The sequence below is a fragment of the Macaca fascicularis genome, chromosome 9 (assembly GCF_037993035.2).
Source record: "Macaca fascicularis isolate 582-1 chromosome 9, T2T-MFA8v1.1".
NCBI lineage: Eukaryota > Metazoa > Chordata > Mammalia > Primates > Cercopithecidae > Macaca > Macaca fascicularis.
The window spans coordinates 59,370,381-59,392,325 of NC_088383.1; the positions used below are offsets into that span (position 1 = coordinate 59,370,381).

Consider the following 21,945-nt stretch of genomic DNA (forward strand, 5'->3'; position numbering starts at 1 on the left):
CCATGTGAATTTTAAGGTAAATTTTTTCTAGTGTTGTGAAGAATGTCATTGGTAGTTTAATAGGAATAGCATCAAAGTTATAATTACTTTGACCATTTTAACAATATTGATTCTTCCTATCCTTGAGCATAGAATTTTTTCCATTTTTTTGTGTCATCTCGATTTTTTAGAGCAGTGTTTTGTAGCTGTCATTGTAGAGATCTTCCACTTCCCTGATTAACTGTATTCCTAGGTAGTTTATTCGTTTGTGGCAATTGTGAATGGGATTGCATTCCTGATTTGGCTCTTGGCTTCACTGATGTTGGTGTATAGGAATGTTAGTGATTTTTGTACATTGATTTTGTATCTTGAGCCTGCTGAACGTATCAGCTTAAAGAGCTTTTGGGCCAAGACTATGGGGTTTTCTAGATATAGGATGATCTGCCAACAGGAATATTTGACTTCCTCTTGTTTGATTTTTATGTCCTTTCTTTCTTTCTCTTGCTTGATTTCTCTGGCCAAGACTTCCAATATTTTGTTGAATAGAATTGGTGAGAGAGGGCATGCTTGACTGTGCCAGTTTTCAACAGGAATGCTTCCAGCTTGTGCCCATTCAGTATGATGTTGACTGTGGGTTTGTCATACATGGCTCTTATTATTTTGTGGTATGTTCCTTCAATACCTAGTTTACTGAGAATTTTTAGCATGAATGGATGTTGATTTTTATCAAAAGCCTTTTCTGCATGTATTGAGATAATCATGTGGTTTTTGTCTTTAGTTCTCTTTATGTGACAAATCACATTTATTGATTTGTGTATGTTGAACTAACGTTGCATCCCAGGGATAAAGCTTACTTAACTGTGATGGATAAGCTTTTTGATATGCTGCTGGATTCAGTTTGCTGAGTTTTGTTGAGAATTTTTGCATTGCTGTTCACCAAGGATATTTGTCTGAAGTTTCCTTTTATTTTGGTTGTGTCTCTGCCAGGTTTTGGTATCGAATGATGCTGGACTCACAGAGTGAGTTATGAAGGAGAAGGAGTCCCTCCTCCTCAATTTTTTGGAATAGTTTCAGCAGGAATGGTACTAGCTCTTCTTTGTACTTCTGGTAGAATTCAGCTGCGAATCTGTCTGGACTTGGGCTTTTTTTTTTTTTTTTTTTTGGTAGCCTATTCATTACTGATTAAATTTCAGAGCTCATTCATTATTGGTCTGTTCAGGGATTACAGTTTTTGCTGGCTTGGTCTTGGGAGGGTGTATGTGTCCAGGAATTTATATATTTCTTCTAGATTTTCTTGTGTGTGCATAGAGGTATTCAAAACATTCTCTGATGGGTTATTTGTATTTCTTTGGAGTCAGTGGTAATATCTCCTCCATTGTTTCTGATTGTGTTTATATGGATTTTCTCTCTTGTTAGTCTAGCTAGCAGTCTATTTTATTGATATTTTTCAAAAAACCAATTCCTGGATTCATTGATCTTTTGAATACTTTTGTGTTTCAATCTCCTTCAGTTCAGCTCTGATTTTGGTTATTTATTGTCTTCTGCTGGCTTTGGGACTGGTTTTCTCTTGGTTCTTTTGTTATTTTAGTTGTGATGTTAGGTTGTTAAATTGAGATATTTCTAACTTTTTGATGTGGGTATTTCGTGCTGTAAATTTCCATCTTAATACCACCTTGGTTGTGTCCCAGAGATTCTGGTATGTTCTATCTTTTTTGTCATTAGTTTCAAAGAACTTCTTAATTTTAGCCGTAAGTTCATTATTTACCCAAAAGTCTTTTAGGAGAAGGTTATTCAATTTCCATGTAATCATATGATTTTGAGTGAATTTCTTAGTCTTGATTTCTAATTTGATTGCACTATGGGTTGAGAGGTTGGTTGTTATGATTTCAGTTCTTTTACATTTGCTGAGGAGTGTTTTGTGTATGATTCTGTAACCGATTTTGGAGTATGTGCCATGTGGTGATGAGAATGTTTATTTTGTTATTTTAGGGAAGAGAGTTCTGTAGATGTTTATCAAGTCCATTTGATCCAGTGCTGAGTTCAAGTCCTGAACATCGTTGTTAATTTTCTGCCCCAGTGATCTACCTAATACTGTCAGTGAGATGTGAAAATCTCCCACTACTATTGTGTGGGAGTCTAAGTCTCTTTGAAGGTCTCTAAGAACTTGCTTTATGAATCTGGGTGCTCCTGTTTTGGATGCATATATATTAATATTTAGAATAGTTAGGTTTTCTTGTTCAATTGAACACTTCACCATTACGTAATGCCCTTCTTTGTGCTTTTTTTCATCTTTGTTGGTTTGTAAAGTTTGCTTTGTATGAAGTTAGGATTGCAACCCCTGATTTTTTTTTGTTTTCCATTTGCTTGGTAGATTTTTCTCCATCCCTTTATTTTGATCCTATGAGTGTCACTGCATGTGAGATGAGTTTCTTGAAGACAGCATACCAATGAGTCTTAATTCTTTATCTGGATTGCCATGGTGTGCCTTTTAATTGGGGCATTTAGCCAATTTACATTCAAGGTTAGTATTGATATGTGTGGATTTGATCTTGTCATCATGATGTTAGCTGGTTATTATGTGGTCTTCTTTGTGTGGTTGCTTTATACTATCATTGGTCTGCATACTTCAGTATGTTTTTGTAGTGGCTGGTATGGTCTTTCCCTTTAACATTTAGTGCTTTCTTCAGGCGCTTTTATAAGGTAGGTCTTGTCATGACAAATTCTCCCAGCATTTGCTTGTCTGAAAAGGATCTTATTCTTCTTTCACTTATGGAGCTTAATTTAGCCGGATATGAAATTCTCGGTTGGAATTTCTTTTTATTAAGAATGTTGAAGGTAGGCCGCCAATCTCTCCTGGCTTGTAGCGGTTCCACTGAAAGATTCACTGTTAGCCTGATGGGGTTCCTTTTGTAGGTGACCTGACGTTTCTCTCTAGCTGCCTTTAACATTTTTTTTTTTTTTTTCATTTTGACCTTGGAGAATCTAATGAGTTTGTATCTTGGGGATGATCTTCTTGTGAACTATCTTATTAGGATTCTCTGCATTTTCTGAATTTGAATGTCAGTCTCTCTAGCTAGGTCAGGGAAGTTCTCATAAATGATATCCTGGAATATATTTCCCAAGTTGCTTATACTCTCTCCATCTCTTTCAGGGACACCAATGAGTCACAGATCTGGTCTCTTTACATAATCCCATATTTCTCAGAGGTTTTATTCCTTCCTTTGTATTTTATTTTCTTCATTCATGTCTGCCTGTCTTCTTTCAGAAAGCCAGTCTTCAAACCCTGAGATACTTTCTTCCACTTGGTCTATTCTGCTATTAATCAAATTCTTGTAGTGTGTTTTTTAGCTCTATCAAGTTGGTTACATTCTTTTCTGTACTGGCTATTTTGTCTGTTGGTTTCTGCATTGTTATCATGATTCTTAGCTTCCTTAGATTGGCTTTCAATATACTCCTGCATCTTGATGATCTTCATTCCTATCCATATTCTGAATTCTATTTCTGTCATTTCAGCCATCTCAGCCTGGTTCAGACCCCTTTCTGGAGAAGTGGTGCAGCTGTTTGGAGGAAAGAAGGCACTCTGGTTTTTTGAGTTGTCAGAGTTCTTGCACTGGTTCTTTTTTATCTTTGTAGCGTTATGTTTCTTCAATCTTTGAAGTTGCTGACCTTTGGATGGGTTTTTTCCTTTTATCCTATTTGATGACCTTGAGGGTTTCACTGTTATATAAGGTGGATTCAGTCAACTGGCTTCATTTCTGGAAGATTTGAGAGGGCCAGGACTCAGCTCCCAACTACTGGACTGCATGCTCTAACTCCGGAGGACTTGTGTTGAGTCCCAACTTTGTTCTGTCTCCTCGAGGTTAAGAATCCACTGCACCGGGTAAGCCAAGATGCTCTCAGACGGCTGGTCACTACACTCTAGTTGGTGGTGTCAGCCAAAGCATTTAGTAGTACAGAGACAGTGGAATCCATCCTCATTTGCATGTGCCAGCAGCAGTGGCAGCAGCAGCATGGCTGCAGTAGGGTGCTAGTGGGTGCTGGTGTGCCTGCCTCTGTGCCAGCATTTACCACAGTGGCAAAGGGAACACAGTTTGCATGGTGGGGGCCCCTGCTGGTGACTGCATGTGGTTGCACCGGTAGTGGTGTTGACATGAGAGCAGGGTGTTGGGGAGCGCTCAGCATTGGGGAGAGTCTGCTGTTCTCCATGCCTAGTTTCACTTGGGGCAGTGCTGGCAAATGTGTGGGGCGCTGGCAGGAACGGGGTTGGGCTGGCTGGCTCTGTGCTTGCCAAGGCTCTGACTGTTGATGGTCAGAGGGGAGAGTGGAGCAGACTGCACTCCTGCTGCAGCAGTTGCAGGGCAGGGTGTACACATACATGCAGGTTGGCAGGACAAGATAAGCAAAACCTGCCTGTGCACACACGTGCTGGCAAAGCCATGTGGGTTGTTACTGTGGGCCTGGGGGAAGATGCAGTGTGGAAGGAGTGTGAGGCTGGTGTGTGGCCCTGGGGGAAGATGCAGTGTGGAAGGAGTGTGAGGCTGGTGTGTGGCCCTGGGGGAAGATGCAGTGTGGAAGGAGTGTGAGGCTGGTGTGTGGCCCTGGGGGAAGATGCAGTGTGGAAGGAGTGTGAGGCTGGTGTGTGGCCCTGGGGGCTGCCCCTGGGGAGCTCTTTGCATTTCAGGCATGATCCACCAGCACTGGAGCTTTGAGACTCCGTCTCAAAAAAAAAAGAAAAGAAAAGAAAAGAAAAATGATACTTTAATTGCTTTAGCAGCATCAATGTACTGTTCTGTATAAAGTAGGCAAATATCATCTTAGATTTTTAATTCAGTCTAAATCTTTTATTTTAACCTGAATAAATTCTGAAAAGATAACTAAGCTTTCTGGGAAGCAAATATTTAGCTGATATTGAAAACATATAACCTGTTGACAGATCAAGGAAAAAAAAAGGAAAAATACTTTTTTCATTAAAAATGTAAAATTATAATACATATATATTTCTATCAAAATGTAAATACGAAAAGAAAGCTGAAGACTCCTTTGACTACCACATGTGACCCAGGTCTTCTCTAAGTGTATATCCTTCCAAATCGTGTTCTCTGCAGTTATATAGGTACATATCCATGAAACATACAGCTTTGTTTTATGTTAGGTATTTAATTTACAGCCTGATGGATGGAAGATTATGCATTAAAAGGGGATCTTGTTAATTTTTTTGGTAGATTCTTTTATTCTGATCTTGATTGACTGTAAACTTAGCTGCACTTTCACACCAAACAGGTCTTGGAAATGGAAATGATGCTAGTTAAAATGGTGAATATAAAGTTGGATTTAGTAAAAGATAACAGTAATTTGTTATAAAAAAGGTTAAAGGGATAAAGGTGTGAAACCTCAGCTATCCAGTTTCATATAAATTACTTACAAGTCTAGGTGATATTTGAGATGGGTCTTAAGAGAGGGATAGGAATCCTAGGGAGGGGGAGGCAAGGCATGGACAGGCAGAGGGACTGCACTATGCAAGGACATGATGGAGAGAAGTACGTGCCTGGATTTCCAATTTTCCTGAGGATAATTTTACACCAGATCTTCATTTTAAAAAATCCAATCCTTTTTCTTAATAACCCCATCTGTCCCTGATACCACCATTTTTTTCTACCAGTCTCTCAGGCTAGAAATTTTGTAGTTATCGTTGCCTCTTCTCTCCTTCATCCCGTAAATCCTGTTGGGAATACATTACTGTGCTTTCTTCAAAATGTTTTATCTGTCTTTTCTTTTTCATTCTCTGCTATTAACTATAACTTCATTCTCAGTTCCACTGTTGCCTAGCTTTCTGTGCCCTGCTAGGTTCATCATTATCCATCCAACAGACATAAAAGGAAAACTGTTTCTACTCACACACTTGTGACACCAAATGTGTGGGTTTTCCACACTAAGCAGTTCTCCAGTTCTCTGCAGATACAAACTGGGTGTCCTGCAATTCAGTTCTGAATTGCCATCAACTGAGATCATAAGACTGTTGAGCAGTTGGTTTGAGAGGGAAGATCCTGAGTTCTGTTGGGCATATCACTTTGGAAATGTCTATTAAACATCCAAATGGATATGTCATGGAGGCAGCTGGAGTTCAGGTTAGAGGTCTGAGTCACTGATAAAACTTTGGGAGTTATTGGCAAATGACAGCATATTGGTCAGAGTTCTATTAGGAAAGAGAAGCCACACAGTCATTTGAACAGGACAAGTGTACATAGGGAATTGTTCGTTGCAACAGGGAAGAAGAGTAACCCGGTACAGACTAGTAGGAAGTATAGTAGGAGTAGCCACTAGTCTAGGGCTGAGGTAGGGAACTCAGGAGAGTCCTCCCCTCTTAGTGCCCTGCCCCTGCACCTCACCAGAGGAACCCAGCCATGGCCCTCTGCATGTCAGGGAAGTCACCAGTGCTATACCACTGGAACTTACTAGAAATACTTCCTTAGGTGCTGGGGAAAGGAGCAGTGTCTCAGAACAAAACTGCCTGGAGCTGGTGGGAGGAGTGGGGCCTGCTGGGCACTGGTCACTGTGTCCCTGGAGAAGTCAACCACCTGCAGGAGCCAGGCGAGGGAGCATAGGAGAATGAATAACAAAGACAGCTTTCACCTTCAAAGTCTCTCCATTGCTCTAGATAGGAGGTGGTGGTCAGAGTGGGATACTGTGAGGATTGCAGTCCTTGGACCTGACAAGTTCTAAGGTCTGATTATGGAGGGAGGGGGAAGCTGAGGTAGGCCAGAGGACAAGAGTAGGCTTCATGAGACCAAAAGGATGTTAGAAGGATTACCCGGATACTGACATCTCCAAGAAGTAAGAGGCCTGGTGTGAAGAAGTTACATCCTAAGCTCTTCAGGGATAAGGGAAGCATGCGCCACGTGGGTAGCCTCCCTAGTCTAGCACCCAGTATATAGCCTATGCAGAGTGAATACCTGGGGGCTGCTGGGGGCGAAAGCAAGGTCCCTGTGACAGGACCTGAAGCCTGGGGGTGTCGGTGACAGGAGTGGGCCTAGTTTTTTGGTGTAGAATTGAGCCTTGAGTGCACCGGTGGGATCATATTGAAAAGAAACCCTCCAAGACTAGAGGAAGATGCATCCTCTGATAATGTACGCTCTGTAGGCGTCCCAAGTAGCTGGGCTGGGGGTTAGATGGGCTCCAAAGCATTTCCTCAGGTGACAGTGGGTGGATCCCTGGGAGGCAAAGCCGTGCAGGAAGAAAACGGCAAGATGCTACATTCCCCGTCAGGGAAAGCCCCTTTCCCGGAAGCAAGGAAAGCGAGGCAGTTTAGGCTGGGTCAGTTTGTCCCTGCCCTCAGAGTCTGCTGGTCCTGGAAAAAGAGGGCCTTATTTTATTTATTTATTCTCCTTTGAGACAGTGTCTTGCTCTGTCGCCCAGGCTGGAGTCCAGTGGCTGGATCTCAGCTCACTGCAACCTCCGCCTCCCAGGCTCAAGCGATCCTCTCGCCTCAGCCTCCAGAGTAGCTGGGACCACAGGGACCACAGGGGCCTGCCAGGACGCTGACGACTTTTTTTTCTTTTCTTTTTTTTTTTTTTTCCAGAGAGGTAGCCTCCCTATGTTGCCCACGTTGGTCTCGAACTCCTGGGCTCAAGCAATCCTCCCGCCTTAGACTCCCAAAGTGCTGAGATTACAGGCGTGAGCCACTGTGCTCGGCTTTTTTTTTCCCCCGCGAAACGGGGTCACCCTATGTTGCCCAGGCTGGTCTTGAACCCTAGGGCTCAAGCGATCCTCCCGCCTTGGCCTCCCAAAGGGCTGGAATTACAGGCGTGAGCCACCGCTTCCGGCCAAAAGAGGGCACCCCCAGAACGCGAGATCCCCCTTGTCTGTCATCTTTACAGGGGAGGAAGTGGACTCCCAATCCAGCCATAGTCCATTCGCCCCGGGTACAGTGACTGCGGGGCGGCCAGAACCAAAAGTGTCTTCTTCTGGCTTTTGCATGGCATCAAGCAACAAGCGCCAGGCCGCACAGCTGCCCTGGCTTTCGGCGAGGACTCGTGCGAGCGCGGTGCAAGCGGTTCCGGAGTCCCACCGCGGGAGTTGAGGCAGCGGATTCCGAGAGCGGGGTGGGGCTGAATCGGGAGGGAGCAGGTGGAACGCACTGCGCAGACCGCGCCGGCGCCCGCACTCAGCTGTTGACTAGTCTTTCTTCCTGCTCATCCCTGAAAGTGGTCCAGGCGGCGGTCTCTTTTTCTCTGCCTTTTTGTTTCCCTCCGCCGAGTCGGCCCGAGGGTGAATTTCCGTTTCCGGCAGTGTTCAAGCGGGCTTAAGGAGTCGTAGTTGTGAGCAGGTTAGGTGCCACGGGCTGGGGTAGGCGGACGTGGGGTCCTTGGTTCTGGGGCACTGGGAAGATCTCGAGTAGTGCGCATGGAAAGGTCCTCTCCCCCGGTCCTCCGGGTCATCTTTGCTCCCGAGGGGCAGCATATTTAGCATCTTCCGGAGGTGTGCCCGGGGGTCGTTGGGAGAGTGACGGGATGAATCCCTGCAGAGAAGCCGGACTGGGAGGGAAGGTGTCGGGGAGACGTCGTTTCCTGGCGACGTGGCCCCGGCAAGCGACTTAGACCTGAGCCGAATCTGTTGACCCCAAATTGTGCTTTTCCCACCAAGAAGAGAAGAGAGAGAAACCGTACAAGTTCGGCACTAAAACATAGTAGAGAAGCAACATAACCACTGAAATCACACAGCTATTCAGTTTCAAAGCGTTCCTAGTGCCCAGCTCTCCTAACTCCCGGTCAGTGTTCCTTGACATTATGGTGATATATAAAGACTTTCTGTTTCCGCTCGTGTGTGTGTCTGTGGGAAGCCTCTGACTCACTTGTGTGCTCCAGTAGCACCCTGTGCAGCCTTGCAATGTAGCCCTTGTTGCATGGCAGGGAAGATACTAGTTTGGATTTCCTCTGCAAGTCAGATCATAGCTGTATCCATTTACTGGCACAGTGGCTAGCACATCATAGACAGATACAAACATTTATTAAACGGAATGAATACAAGACCTTAATTGAATGAAATGGCACCCTGCTCCGCTTTTTTTCAATCAAGCTGTCAGATTTTATGCAGCCCGATATCCTTAAAAAACTCACTAATTCAGTGATTACCAATTTATTGGCCACAGATTCCCAGGTACCTTAGAAATCACTGGAAGGGTCTCTGTAAGTCCATGGGGTCTCCAGGCGTCATCTAGAACTAGTCATATCTCAAACATACAGATACTGCTATTTTTCAACTGTATGTAGATGAGCTGTAATTTAGGAGTTTTACAGAGTCAACAGGTACTAAAAGTAATACTGCGATCGTATTGGAAGTTCATAAAAATGTTTTAAAATTTTTATTAAAATTATAAGTTTTAGTTTAAGTTAGGAAACCACTTCATTAGTCCAGTTGATATCTAGGTCTGAGCTGTCCAGTATGGTAGCCACATGTGACTATTTAGAGTTAGAATGAAATTAATTAAAAATTCATTTTTTCAGTTTCTTTAAGTACATTTTAAGTAATCACATGTGGCTAATGGCTAAATGGCTGAAAAGTACAGATACGGAATATTTTCATCCTTGCAGAAACAGATACAGCTGATGGTGACACTTGAGATGAATAAAAAGTAACTTAACCATAAAATGTAACCTTAGCAGAGGTAACTCATCTAATTTATAGCATAACAGAGAGAAATGAAATTGGGGATGGTTAAGCAGTTTGTACCCTTGTTCAGAGAACAAATACATCATCTCTTCATAAAGAAATAAATGAAATTTAATGTTTTTCCCTGGGTATTGCCTGGATTGTAAAATGCTTCTCCCACCTCCTTACCCCAACCTTCTTCCTTGTAGGTTACCAACTTGTTGTTGGTAAATAGCCGCTATGGAGACTGAGGACCAGAAGAAACACAGAAAGAAAAACAATGGACCCAAAGCTGCAAAGAAAAAGAAGCGGCATCTGCAGGATCTCCAGCTAGGAGACAAGATGCCTGGAAGAGAAATCCCAAAGCTTTTGCAGTTCAGTCTGCTGTGCAGATGGCTCGATCCTTTCACAGGTATGTTTAGCTACAGTCTGTTGGTTCTTCCATTGATTCTTTTTAAATAGTAGGAGCCTCTTACAGGTGACATTTGGATTCACAAGTCTAGTTCAGGTCCAGAGGACATGGAGATGCATGCTGTGTGGCTTTTACCAAAACGTGAGAAACTTTGCCATAAAAGCTGCCTTGCCTCCAGCATCTGCACACTGCTTGGTGTTTCTTGCCCAAGATACAAGAATTTATAGAATTTGTTTCTTCCTAAACTTTAAACTGTTTCTATGGTGATAAGTGTGCTTTTTCCCTCTGGATATGTTTTACAAAGTTGTAATATAAAATACAAAAATTACAATATGTAATACTAACATAGCTTTATTTAGTGAGTCCTTGTGATATTCTTAGCAGTGTACTTTAAACATTATTCAACTAAATGCTTCCAGCAGCCTTACCAGAGTAGGAATCATTCTTGCCCTCATTTTATGGACAAGAAAACTGAGGTCAAGAAAACACGTTACCTCCAATCATATAACCAGTAAGTAGGAGAGCCAAATTTAACTCCAGAGCCTCTGCTCTTATCTGTTATGATGCACTGCCTCGGTATTTACCTTTTGGTTTTTAAAAAATTATTAAAATCACTCGTAAAACCGTCAGATTTAAGGAGTGTTTAATTTTCAACTCTATACTATTGAAGTCATCTTGTTACATCTTTATTGAACAGCAATTGATTTGGATAGGGGTCATAAGTTAATAATTGACAAGTTACTTATATTTTTGTATTGTCTGTTGTACTCTGTATCTGAAAGTAAAAAAAAAAATGTCTACTTACAAGATTGATACCTTTTACTCTATTTTGAAAGTGAGTTTACTTTTTTTTTTTTTTTTTTTTAAATAAATGGGACTTAGGATTTGAAGATAAGAAAGCATCATATGCCAGTGGTTTATTGAACTCCACTAGAGCCCCCACCAATAGTAGCAGTGGTGACGGGGCCTCCAAAGTTGGAAAGAGCACTTTGATATAATGCCTCATTTGGAACTTCACCCTGCAGAAGTTGACCGAGATCACAGGCCCTGTGACGATCGTGTCAGGTAGAAGATGCTGCCACAGACACAGAGTTGGTGTGACTATTGTTATCTGACGGACATGCGTGTGTTTGTTGTTTTCTTGAGTGGAACATGTTAAATATTGTCATATCATGTTACCTCTCTTACACTTTTACTAAGTTGGCTATAACTTCAGAAAAGGGTAAGTTCCCAGAGATAAGGATGTGATACGTATCTTATCCTGACTGCTCTATGGCTTTGCCAAGCATGTTCCTTGGAAGGGCCTAGCAGGCCTTGTCACTGTGAACACATCATTTAACAGAGAGCACGTACCTCCTATGTGCCAGATGCACATGCTTGCCCTTATGAAGCCACATGCTGGTGGAAGTGCGCCTTTTCTCTTTTTCCTATGAGAATTTGTCTGCTTTGGGAGATGATGCCCTTTCCAAGTTTGAGGGAAGATGAAACAAACTTCCAGTGGTGGAATGGCAATGCACACTCTGAAATCTCTTGTTATTGCAATAATATAGTTGGATTGAGTCTTTTCTTTATCTTTGGAGCATCCATATTTTCTTTTCCTTTTTTTGAGACAGAGTCTTACTCTGTGGCACAGGCTGGAATGCAGTGGTGTGATTACAGCTCACTGCAGCCTCAACCTCCAAGGCTCAAGCAATCCTCCTACCTTAGCCTCCTGAGTAGTGTATGCCACCATGCCTGGCTAATTTATCCTTTTTTTCCTTTTTGTAAATTTTTATGTTTTTCTAAAGATGGGGTTTACCCATGTGGCCTAGGCTGGTCTCAAAACGAGGCTCAAGGGATCCACCTGTCCTGGTCTCCCAAGGTGCTGGGACTACAGGCGTGAGCCACTGTGCCCAGCCCATATTTTCTTGACCATTTTCTTATTACCTTAATTTAGAAATAATTATTGTTATAAGGATTCTGTTGCATTATGTTTGAGGATGTTTTTGGCGATAGTGGGAATACAGGAAATTTTGATAGAGGTGAAGACATTGGCCCGCAGCTGAACAGCAAGATCATGGTTATCATGGAGCCTGTCTAGTTAGAATTTTCCCTGTTTAAGCACTTTTATTCATCTGGGTAGACTTTTGATATTATCTAAATTTAGAACACAGGAAGAAAAACAGGATGGAATTTATTTTACCAGTTTTTGCCTATAAAAATGAACTTCAGGTACATTCCTGTAAGCGTATATGGTGTTTTACTGGATGCAATTAAAAAATGAAAATTAAGAGTTGATGGTTAGAGTTTTTTCAGGGTCTTTTTAAAGTAAAATTTTCATCTTTTCACTTATAGGTAAAAAGCGCAGACTCACCATTATTGAATGTGGGTGTGACATTAACATGATGATTGATCTGGCTAAAGTAGCAGATCTGGTAAGTCAGCAGGGGCAGCCTGGGGTGCTGATGGAGACTTACAGCGTTGTGATAGGTTATTTACCCCGTGAAGGGAAGAGAGTTTTATGATTATTAAAGGAATCATGGTCATCATCAGGGATACAGTAAATGTAATTGAATTGATGATGACAATAGTAATAGTAATAAATGTTGTTATATTAATAATACAGATGGAACGTGCACAATGAAATGTATTCCAAAATCTAAAAGCACATCACAGGATGGAGAAAACCTTTAATGAACACAGCTAATAAGAGCTCATTAACATGCATACATGTATATGTACAAATATAGTAAGTACCATTTGTTCTTGGACCCTTCCTGGCACTGTGCTAACTGCTTTCTACAAATTTAGCTTACGTAAACCCTTGGTACACCCTTGAGGTGAGTAGGTATTATCTGTAGTTTACATAAGATGAAATAGAGCCTCCCAGCAGTTAAGTAACTTGTGTGAAGATGGGACCCTTGTTCCTGATGGTTCTGGAACCTTCATCCTTAATGATAACACTAAAGTAAGTACATGAATTGCCTGAAGAAGAGGCCAGAGTTTATCAATGGAAAATTTAGATAGTACTCAGTGTGTGGAAAATGTACAGGCTCTTGCATTTATGAAAATGATAATGTTCACTATTTCTGATATTCTATTAACTATCTTTTAAATTAGCAAAAATAAAATAAAAATTAGCAAAAAAAAAAGAAAAAAAAAAGGCCAGACGCAGTGGCTCACGCCTGTAATCCCAGCACTTTGAGAGACTGAAGTGGGCGGATCACCTGAGGTCAGGAGTTCGAGACCAGCCTGACCAACATGCAGAAATCCCGCCTCTACTAAAAATACAAAATTAACTGGGTGGGGTGGTGCATGCCTATAATCCCAGTTACTTAGGAGGCTGCAGCAGGAGAATCACTTCAACCCAAGAGGCGGAGGTTGTGGTAAGCCGAGATCGCGCCATTGCACTCCAGCCTGGGCAACAAGAGTGAAATTCTGTCTCCAAAAAAAAAAAAAAAAAAAGTAGCAAAAAATAAGCCATATTGATTAGGAAGTGTGGGGTGACAGATACCCTGTTTCTTTCATTTTTATTTAGTTTTTTTCTAGAGCTACTTATTTTATATTCTGGCCCAAGAAGACTCCTAAAATATAAAGGAAAAAGTAATACAGATTTTAAAGTTGTGCCATTGTAATGTCAGAAAACTAAATAACAGTCAAATTTTGAACATGTAATGCTACTATTAGTAAAAATAAGTGTAATTAATGTAAAGTTGTATAGAGATTACTAAATCTTGTATACTTGAAAAGATTGAAATAGTTCACAGAAGTCATTTGTTTCTCTTTTATTTAAAATGTAGCAAGTTTCTAATTTTAAAGACATACATGTTGAGATGCCTTTACTTTTTTTATTTATAGTTATTATGGATGCATAATAGTTGTACATATTTATGGGGTACGTGTAGTATTTTGATAGAAGCATACAATGTGTGATGATCAAATCGGGTAATTCAGATATCCATCACTTCAAACATTTATCATTTCTTTGCGTTAGGAACATTCTAATTTCATTCTTGTAGTTATTCTGAATTATATAATAAATTATAGTCACCCTATTGTGCTGTTGGACATTAGAATTTATTCTATCTAACTGTATTTTTGTACCTGTTAACCTTTCCCTCTTTGTCCTTCCCTCCCTGCTCCCCTTCCCAGCCTCTTAACTATCACTGAGGGAGATGCCTATGTAAATCTTTTTCAGATTTTCAAAAGGAGCGCACACATTTGGTAAAGCACTCTGACTAATGCAGGGTACACACAATGCGCGTTTTCTCTTTCCTTGCTCTAACCACTGGTCTCTCAGGGCCCTGCAGAGCAGTATCTTTCCAGATACATATAAACACACATGCCACCCTTTAAAAACACAAATGGTAGCTTATTTTACACACTCTTCTGTGCTTTGATTTTTTTCGTGTAATATATCTTGGAGGCATATAATCAGTAAGTACTGTAGCTCTGCCTCCTTCTTTTTAATATAATATTCCATTCTATGGATGCACCATAATTTATTTAGCCTAGCTTATGTTGATTGCTCTGCTCTGGGTTGTCAGAGCCTCCTGACTACGGCAAAGGCACATACAGTACGTGGATTTGGGTGTGTATGTGCGTGTGTGGATTAGGGGAGTAACACTGGCTTAGATGACAAAGATTGGCAGCTGAGGGACTGTTTGCTCCCTGTTCTTCCTGACCCTATAACCAGCTGCTTGCCCCTTGGCACTCTGGCATCAGATGTGGTGTGAGGATTTTCCACCTGTTCTTCGAGCTGGTCCAGTGTTGCTGGAGAGCTCTGCTTGCTGCCTTGGTCTGCAGTGGCAGTTGTGCTTTCCTGCAAGCCCAACTTCATATATTCTGTGGTTTTGGGTTTTGAATGTTTCCTAGTTTAATAAAAGGTGGGCATTTCTGTTTCCATTTTGTGTTATTTTCAGTTATCCATGGAAAGGTAAGAACAGAACTATCTTTAATATTAAAACTAGAAGTTTCCAGGAATCAATTCTGAAATTATTTTGCATCTTTGAAACATCTTAAATTTTAAAAATTGGTCTTATCTGCTTATATTTTCTTATATACTACCATCCATCGTAATCTTACTGTTTTTTGACTTAATTCTAAACTGGTAGCTATTTTAAAAAGTTTCTGAGCAATTGAGTTATACAAATTAACATACAAGATACAGGTTTCCACTGCATACTTCCCAGCAAAAAACAGATTGTGTGTGTGTGTGTGTGTGTGTGTGTGTGTGTGTGTGTGTGTGTGAGGAGATTGAAAGAAGAGGTTGGTTTTCTATACCTATTTAATATATTTCATTGACTATCACTTTCTTCCTATTCTTTGGATGTCAGAGACCTGTTATTTGGCTTAAAAGTACATTACAGAAAACTTCATTTCTTTAAATTAGGATTTCTTAGGTTAGACCCAGCCTTTTCTGAGTTACTTCTCATGCATTAGAATTCTTAAAATGAAAGTTTATATCCTAGTGCGCATTGTCTTACGGTTGCCTTTTAGAGCAAGTCAGAGGGTGATGGTTTCTCTGGGTGATGCCTGTGTAGTCATTTGATTTAGTCTGCAGTGGGACTTTTCTGTCGAGGGCCAGATAGTAAGTATTTTCGGCTTTGTGGATCATATCTTTTGCAGCTACTTAGCTCTGCAGTTGTAGTGCACAGGCAGCCATAGACAATATGTAAATGAATTAATGTGGCTGTGTTCCAATAAAACTTTAGTTACAAACACAGGTGATGGGTGGATTTGGCCCGTGGCCAGTTGCCAACCCCTAGTGTAGGTGGTCTGTTTTGGTAGTTTCTTTGAGAAATGATGTATTCTGTTTGTAGGTACTGATGCTTATAGATGCCAGCTTTGGGTTTGAAATGGAAATGTTTAAGTTTCTAAACATCTGTCAAGTACATGGCTTTCCTAAAATTATGGGAGTTCTCACCCACCTCGACTCCTTCAAGCATAATGAGAAACTGAAGAAGACAAAGAAGCGATTAAAACACAGGTTCTGGACAGAAGTTTACCCAGTAGGAAGAGAAATAATTTTTAGATGCTAACGGTATAATCCTTTTAAAATAGACTGAAGAGGCAGGCACAGTGGCTCATGCCTGTAATCCCAGCACTTGGGGAGGCAGACTCGGGCGGATCACTTGAGGCCAGGAGTTTCGAGCTCAGGGCAATATGGCCAAACCCCGTGTCTACTAAAAATACAAAAATTAGTTGGGTGTGGTGATGCGCGCCTGTAATTCCAGCTACTCGGGAGGCTGAGACGTGAGAATTGCTTGAAGCTGGGAGGCAGAGGGTGCAGTGAGCTGACATTGCACCACTGCACTCCAGCCTGGGTGACAGAGTGAGACTCTGTCTCAAACAAACAAACAGAAAGACTGAAGAGACGTTGCTAAACGTCTCTAGGATTTGCCTCCTGAATCCCCATTGTGTTTGTGTTCCCAGTCTCTGGAAGGTTTCCCTCAGGAGAGCGCTTATTCTGGGCCTCTTGGTGTATCTCATTTGTCCCTGTACCTGCTGCACCAGGCAGTGTTTGGCTGTTTTGGGGTTAGTACTTAATAGAATACATCAGAAGTTTCTCCCAGTTACAGGACCAGGCACTGCCCCTTCCTTTCCATACTGCTCTGGTCCATCGGCCACAGAACCGTGTCTGTGCTCAGAGGCCTCACCTCCCTCTCCTCACCATACTTAGATGGATGCCCCTGCTCGGCTGCAGAGCAGTCTGCCTCTGTGGGGTTCTAATAAGTCCTGAAAGAAGCCAGCAAGGCTCTGGAAGCCTCAGGACAGTGGCTTTGCTAGAAGTGTCCCTTCTTAGGATTGCTGCTTGTTTAGAGCTTTTATTTTGTTGCAGTATTGACGAGAATTTAATTGAAATTTAATTTTTAATTTTCCTTTAATGTTTAGGGTGCCAACTGTTCTCCCTTTCTGGAATGGTGCATGGAGAATATCAAAACCAAGAAATGCACAATCTGGGCCGTTTTATTACAGTTATGAAGTTTAGGCCTCTCACATGGCAAACTTCTCACCCTTATGTCCTGGCAGACAGGTAAAAAGTGACTGTAAACTTTTTCTTCCTGGGCCATATATTTCAAAGCTAAAAAGGCTAGAAAAAGAACAGTGATAGGATTTATTTTGTGCCTGTTTGAATAGTGGGGGTAGAAGTGTAGTTGATGGAAAATGTCTACTTATATCATTGCTTAAAGATGCTGTGCCTTTGGAAGTAAATTAACTATGAGATGTTTAGGAGAATGGAAGCATTTAAGGCTACAGGATGTGGCCCCATCCTACGTTCATCCTCAGTTTTCAGTGATGCTGCCTTCGTGCCCGGGTGCTTGAGTCCTTCATGTGTGCCTTCAGTTTCCTTCCTTTGTGCTCTTCTTTGTGCTGTGGTTTTCTCAGCCTGGAATACCCTTTCTCCACCTGCCAGAATCCAAACCACAGCAAAAATCCCAGAGCACAGGCTCACCCTCTTCCAGAAAGGGATTTTCTGAATATGTTCTTCACTCTTCCCTGACCCCAGGTGGACATCCTCTCCCTGTCTGATGTCTTACGGAATGAATGTCCCTGTCTGATGTCTTACTGAATGTCACTTTCAGCCTAGAGACACAATTGTGTGCCTGCCCCCTTTCTTCTGCTGGATGGTGAACAGCGCTTCCTTATTTCTGTATTTTCTAGTTTTCTAAACGGCGTGCTTAGTGGACAAGAGTGTGATGAGTCATTGACACATGAAAGGAGGTATAAGAACTTTTGGCATTCATATCTGCTGTATGATTGAGTTTATTTTTCTAGGATGGAAGATTTGACAAACCCAGAGGATATCTGAATAAACATCAAATGTGACTGGCAGGTGTCACTTTATGGTTATGTAAGAGGAGCACACTTGAAAAAATAAAAGCCAGCTTCACATGCCAGGTATTCTCTTGTTGTAGAACGTACTAGAATTACACATAGGATTCTTGGGATGGCTTCATTTCTCAGGAAAAGTGAAAAATGACCAAACAAGGGAAGATGGCCTTGCTGGAGGTTTCAAAAGTAAGCCAGCTATGTGTAGGCCTGCAAAGGTGTTACCGAATCCCCTCTTCTCTGACCTCTTGTTTTGTAGCTAGAGGGCCACTGTTTCAGTGTGGCACAATGCCCTTCTTTAGGGTCATGGGTTCAGCCCTTGGACTGTGGATCGTTGTTAACCCCCCAGTCAACAGTAGATACTTACTGACTTCCTGTCAGCTGAAGCTGGCTTTTTGGGTCCTGTCTTCCAAGGGTAGAAGATTTTGCCATGAGTGATGTCAGTTTCCTCCCAGACCCTTGTGCTCTTCCTGAACAATGAAAGAAGCGCTGTTTAAATAAGAAGGAGCAGCTGGTTTATGTGCCTCTTTCTGGAGTTGGGCGTGTGCTGTATGACAAAGACGCTGTCTATGTTGACCTTGGTGGCAGCCACGGTTTTCAGGCACAGGTGAGACAGGAGTCATTGCTCTGAACTCTCATTATTCTTTCCGAGTCTATTTTTTAATCAAAAAAGATAATATACTCAACTTTTATTTATTGAAGATTTTTCTCTTGTACTTATAATAAAGGCCCAAATGCATATTGTAAATATGTAGAATAAAAAGAATACCTTTTTTTCATTGTACCAAGCAGAAGAGTCCTGTCCTCCATGGCTCCTTGATCCGTGGCCCCAGCGCGGGCCCTGCTGCCAGTGTGGCACCTGCACGGCTTATCTCCATTTCTACAAAACCAGTGTGCTCGCCAGCTCTCATTGGTCTTTTTCTTTTTCTCATTCACAATGGTCTCCTCATTCTTTATTTTAAAGCAGATTTCCAATGTTTATCTCTTAGTTCTCAAGTGGAATTTTACTGGGTTAAAATCAGGGTTATTTGAAAATGTTAGAAAAGCTAGCACTGTTGTAGCACTGGAACTGAGATTTTTCTAGCTAGGTGTTTAGGTTATCAGGTTATATACTCACTGAGCTTTGGAAAAGTTTAATGGATATGGGGATCCATTTAAAGCTTTGTTATAAGGATTTTCTTCTCTGGTTTTTGAGGCATTAAGAAAGGTTCTCAGGAAATGTGTCTAAGTTAATTTTGAAAACTGAGTGAAACCAGTGTCTCTCCAGGATCTCTGTGCTTTCCTCACGTGCCCTTTCTTGGTAGTCTTGACGAGGTGGAGCCCACCCATGAGCTGGTCGAGTCTTATCTCCACCTACTCCACCATTGATGCCAAGATGGCTTCAAGTTGGGTGATGCTGTTTTCTGATTCCAAGCCACTTGGGTCAGAGGCTATAGATAATCAAGGGGAAGTCTGCTTTTTTTCTATTTTTAATAAAAAGATATATTTCAGAAGATTATATCACCCGTAATTCTGCCATCATAACACATTTTGGTGGAATTCATTCTATGTTGTTTTGTTTTTCTTTGTGTATGCATGTGTCTCTGTGGGCTCTTCACTTATCTGACCTTATGAGGGAGGCTTTTCTAGAAATAAAATACAGGATACATTTTTCAGCAGACCCCAAATATTCCTCAAATACCACGCCATCTTCCATAGGTTGCTTTCTTGTTTAAGAGACCTGAGGCCACTCGGCTTTCTTTTGGTAGCCAAAACACTAGAGCAGAGTCAGGGAGTTTGTGGCTGTCCAGAAGCCACATGCCTTGTCTCTGAAAGCCACATGCCTTGTCTCTTTTATTTAGATTATGTTGTATTATCTACCATGGGTAAGTTTCCACTGAGGTGTGGCTTATGTGAATTATTTTTCAGCCTGGGTTCGGAATTTATATACCTTTATACATAGTGGATGTTTGCAAAACATTGGTTTTGTTGTATTAATTTGTGACTCCCAGTAAAATTTATCTGAAAATTTTGAGGTAATCAGTATGTAATTTGTTACAATGTGCATAAACTAGTACCTCAGTGCCTGACATAACGAGTGTTATGAGCTACTTTCATTTTTGCATATCCATCTGGTCATCCTTTTTCTATAAGAATACTCTCTTCTAATACAGTTACAGGTAAAATACATAATTTTATTTCTATATTCTGAGCATTTTTTTTTTTCTGTACAGTCTTTATGTAGTCATCATTTTGTTGTTACCGGTGTTTTTTGTAATTGTGGTTTTTTTGTTTTTGTTTTTGTTTTGAGATAAGGTCTCACTTTGTCTCCCAGGCTGGAGTACAGTGATGTGATCTTGGCTCACTGCAGCCTTGAACTCCCAGGCTCAAGTGATCCTCCCACTTCTACCCCACAAGTAGCTGGGACTACAGGAGTACACCACCACTCCCGGCTAATTTTTTAAATTTTGTTCTAGGGATGAGTTCTCACTATGTTGCCCAGGCTGGTCTCAAACTCCTGGGCTCAAGCAATCTTCCCACCTTGGCCTCCCAAAGTCCTGGGATTACAAATGTGAGCCACTATGCGTGGCCTATTATTGCTGTATTCGAACTTATCCATTCTATTCTAATGTATCTCTTATGGTACGATTTTTTTGTTTTTTCTAATTTATGTTTTCATACATTTATATATTGTACTACGTTAAATAGCTTCGTATAGTTTTCTTTCATTCAGTGATTTTAGCCTCCTGATGATCTTCTCTATCAGTTATGGCACTGGTGACTTAAAATGAATGTTCTTCCTCTGTCATTCCTCCTACATTTGTTAGCTGGCATCTTTAACAAAGAGCTTTCACTTCTCTTTATTTCGGTATCACCTCTGACTAATGCACTTGCATTTTATTCCATGGGTTATTTTCCATCACCATCATTGTTCTTTCTGATGCCTATGCTGTCCCAGATTCGGCCGTGGGAGCCTTCAGCCTGTCTCCTGTGTCCTTTCAACTGTCTCTGTTAGTCTTTGAGCATTTCTTACTTTCTGACAGAACAAGAGGATCCAGGCTCATTTTGCCTTCTTTCTGCCTTGGGCCTGGACTCAGCCATTTCTCTTAAGGATCATGTGTTTTTAGCTTAGAAATAAATCAGCTTTCCAAAAGATCTACAAAACACTAACTTCCCTGTTAAGCAATTTTTTTCTAAAATTAGATTTTTTTAAAAAAGAATTATTCCTTTATTCTCTCTATAAGTTCTTTTGAAGTGTGGCGTTAGGGAACCATGCCTGAGTTTGCTTATTAACTCTTCCAGTGTTTATCAGATCACTTTTTCCCTGCGCTATGTCATCTTAAACATGTTAAATAATTCCTTGACATTTTCTATTTCTTTGTATTTTCATTGACTATATTGCCATTTCTAGGTTGGCTGATTAATGCACAAATTGAATTATTTTGCATTTCCTTGGTAATTTAGGCTGTTGATGTCAGAGGAGGAAATGGAAAGCCATTTTTGGGAATGATTGTAAGCTAACATCCTCTCTCCTTTCTTAGTCTCTTGATTTTTTTTTTTTCTTACCCAAGTATATACAGGTTGATTTTTTTTTCTTTCTAGAAGATCCAAGATCTTTGATTTAGAGATATATTCTCTTAATGTTAACTGGTATTAGAATCCTCTTTTCTGTATTTTATTTCAATGTATTTTAAAAATGGAAATGATTATATTTTCTTTTAACTTGTGAAGTAGAGCATAGCATACAAATGTTATATTCTCACTATTTCAAAAAATTACCTTCTTACTGTACAAGTTATATTCAGCATATAAAGTCTATCCAGCTTTGTTGTTGATACAGTGTGATTATTACATGTTGATAAGGTATGAATTGGAGATGGGATCCAAAATTAATGTTCTCATTGTAATGTTTAAGCTAATTGTAGGGTTGGTGGTGAATATTTTACTTCTGTAAAATGAAAACAGCATTTCATCAGAAGTTGTTTTATGGTCTTTCAGACATTTTGTTTTAAATCTTTGGTGCTTTTTGCCCATGAAGTATCTCTTTTGTGTGTTTGTGTTTGTGTGTATGTGTATTGATCTGCCTCTAAATTTCACAGCGCTCATTGTCAGGAATC

At 41.0% G+C, this 21,945-nt stretch overlaps 1 protein-coding gene across 8 annotated transcripts in view; it reads left to right on the forward strand.

Annotated features, from left to right (window-relative positions):
• The first annotated feature begins 8,246 nt into the window (after window positions 1-8,246).
• The window catches only part of LOC102115579 (arf-GAP with GTPase, ANK repeat and PH domain-containing protein 5-like), a 56,004-nt gene continuing 42,305 nt past the window's right edge, over window positions 8,247-21,945 (forward strand). For 2 of the 8 annotated variants that reach the window (XR_012417735.1, XR_012417736.1), the window contains exons 1-4: window positions 8,247-8,302; window positions 9,834-10,036; window positions 12,371-12,450; window positions 16,910-17,051. Coding sequence is in view for 1 of the 8 variants with exons in the window: in XM_074001639.1 (XP_073857740.1) it covers window positions 9,865-10,036; window positions 12,371-12,450; window positions 16,910-16,999 (342 nt within the window). In the remaining 7 variants the exon portion in view is untranslated. The other 6 variants (XM_074001637.1, XM_074001636.1, XR_012417734.1 and 3 more) reach the window with 5 other exon arrangements.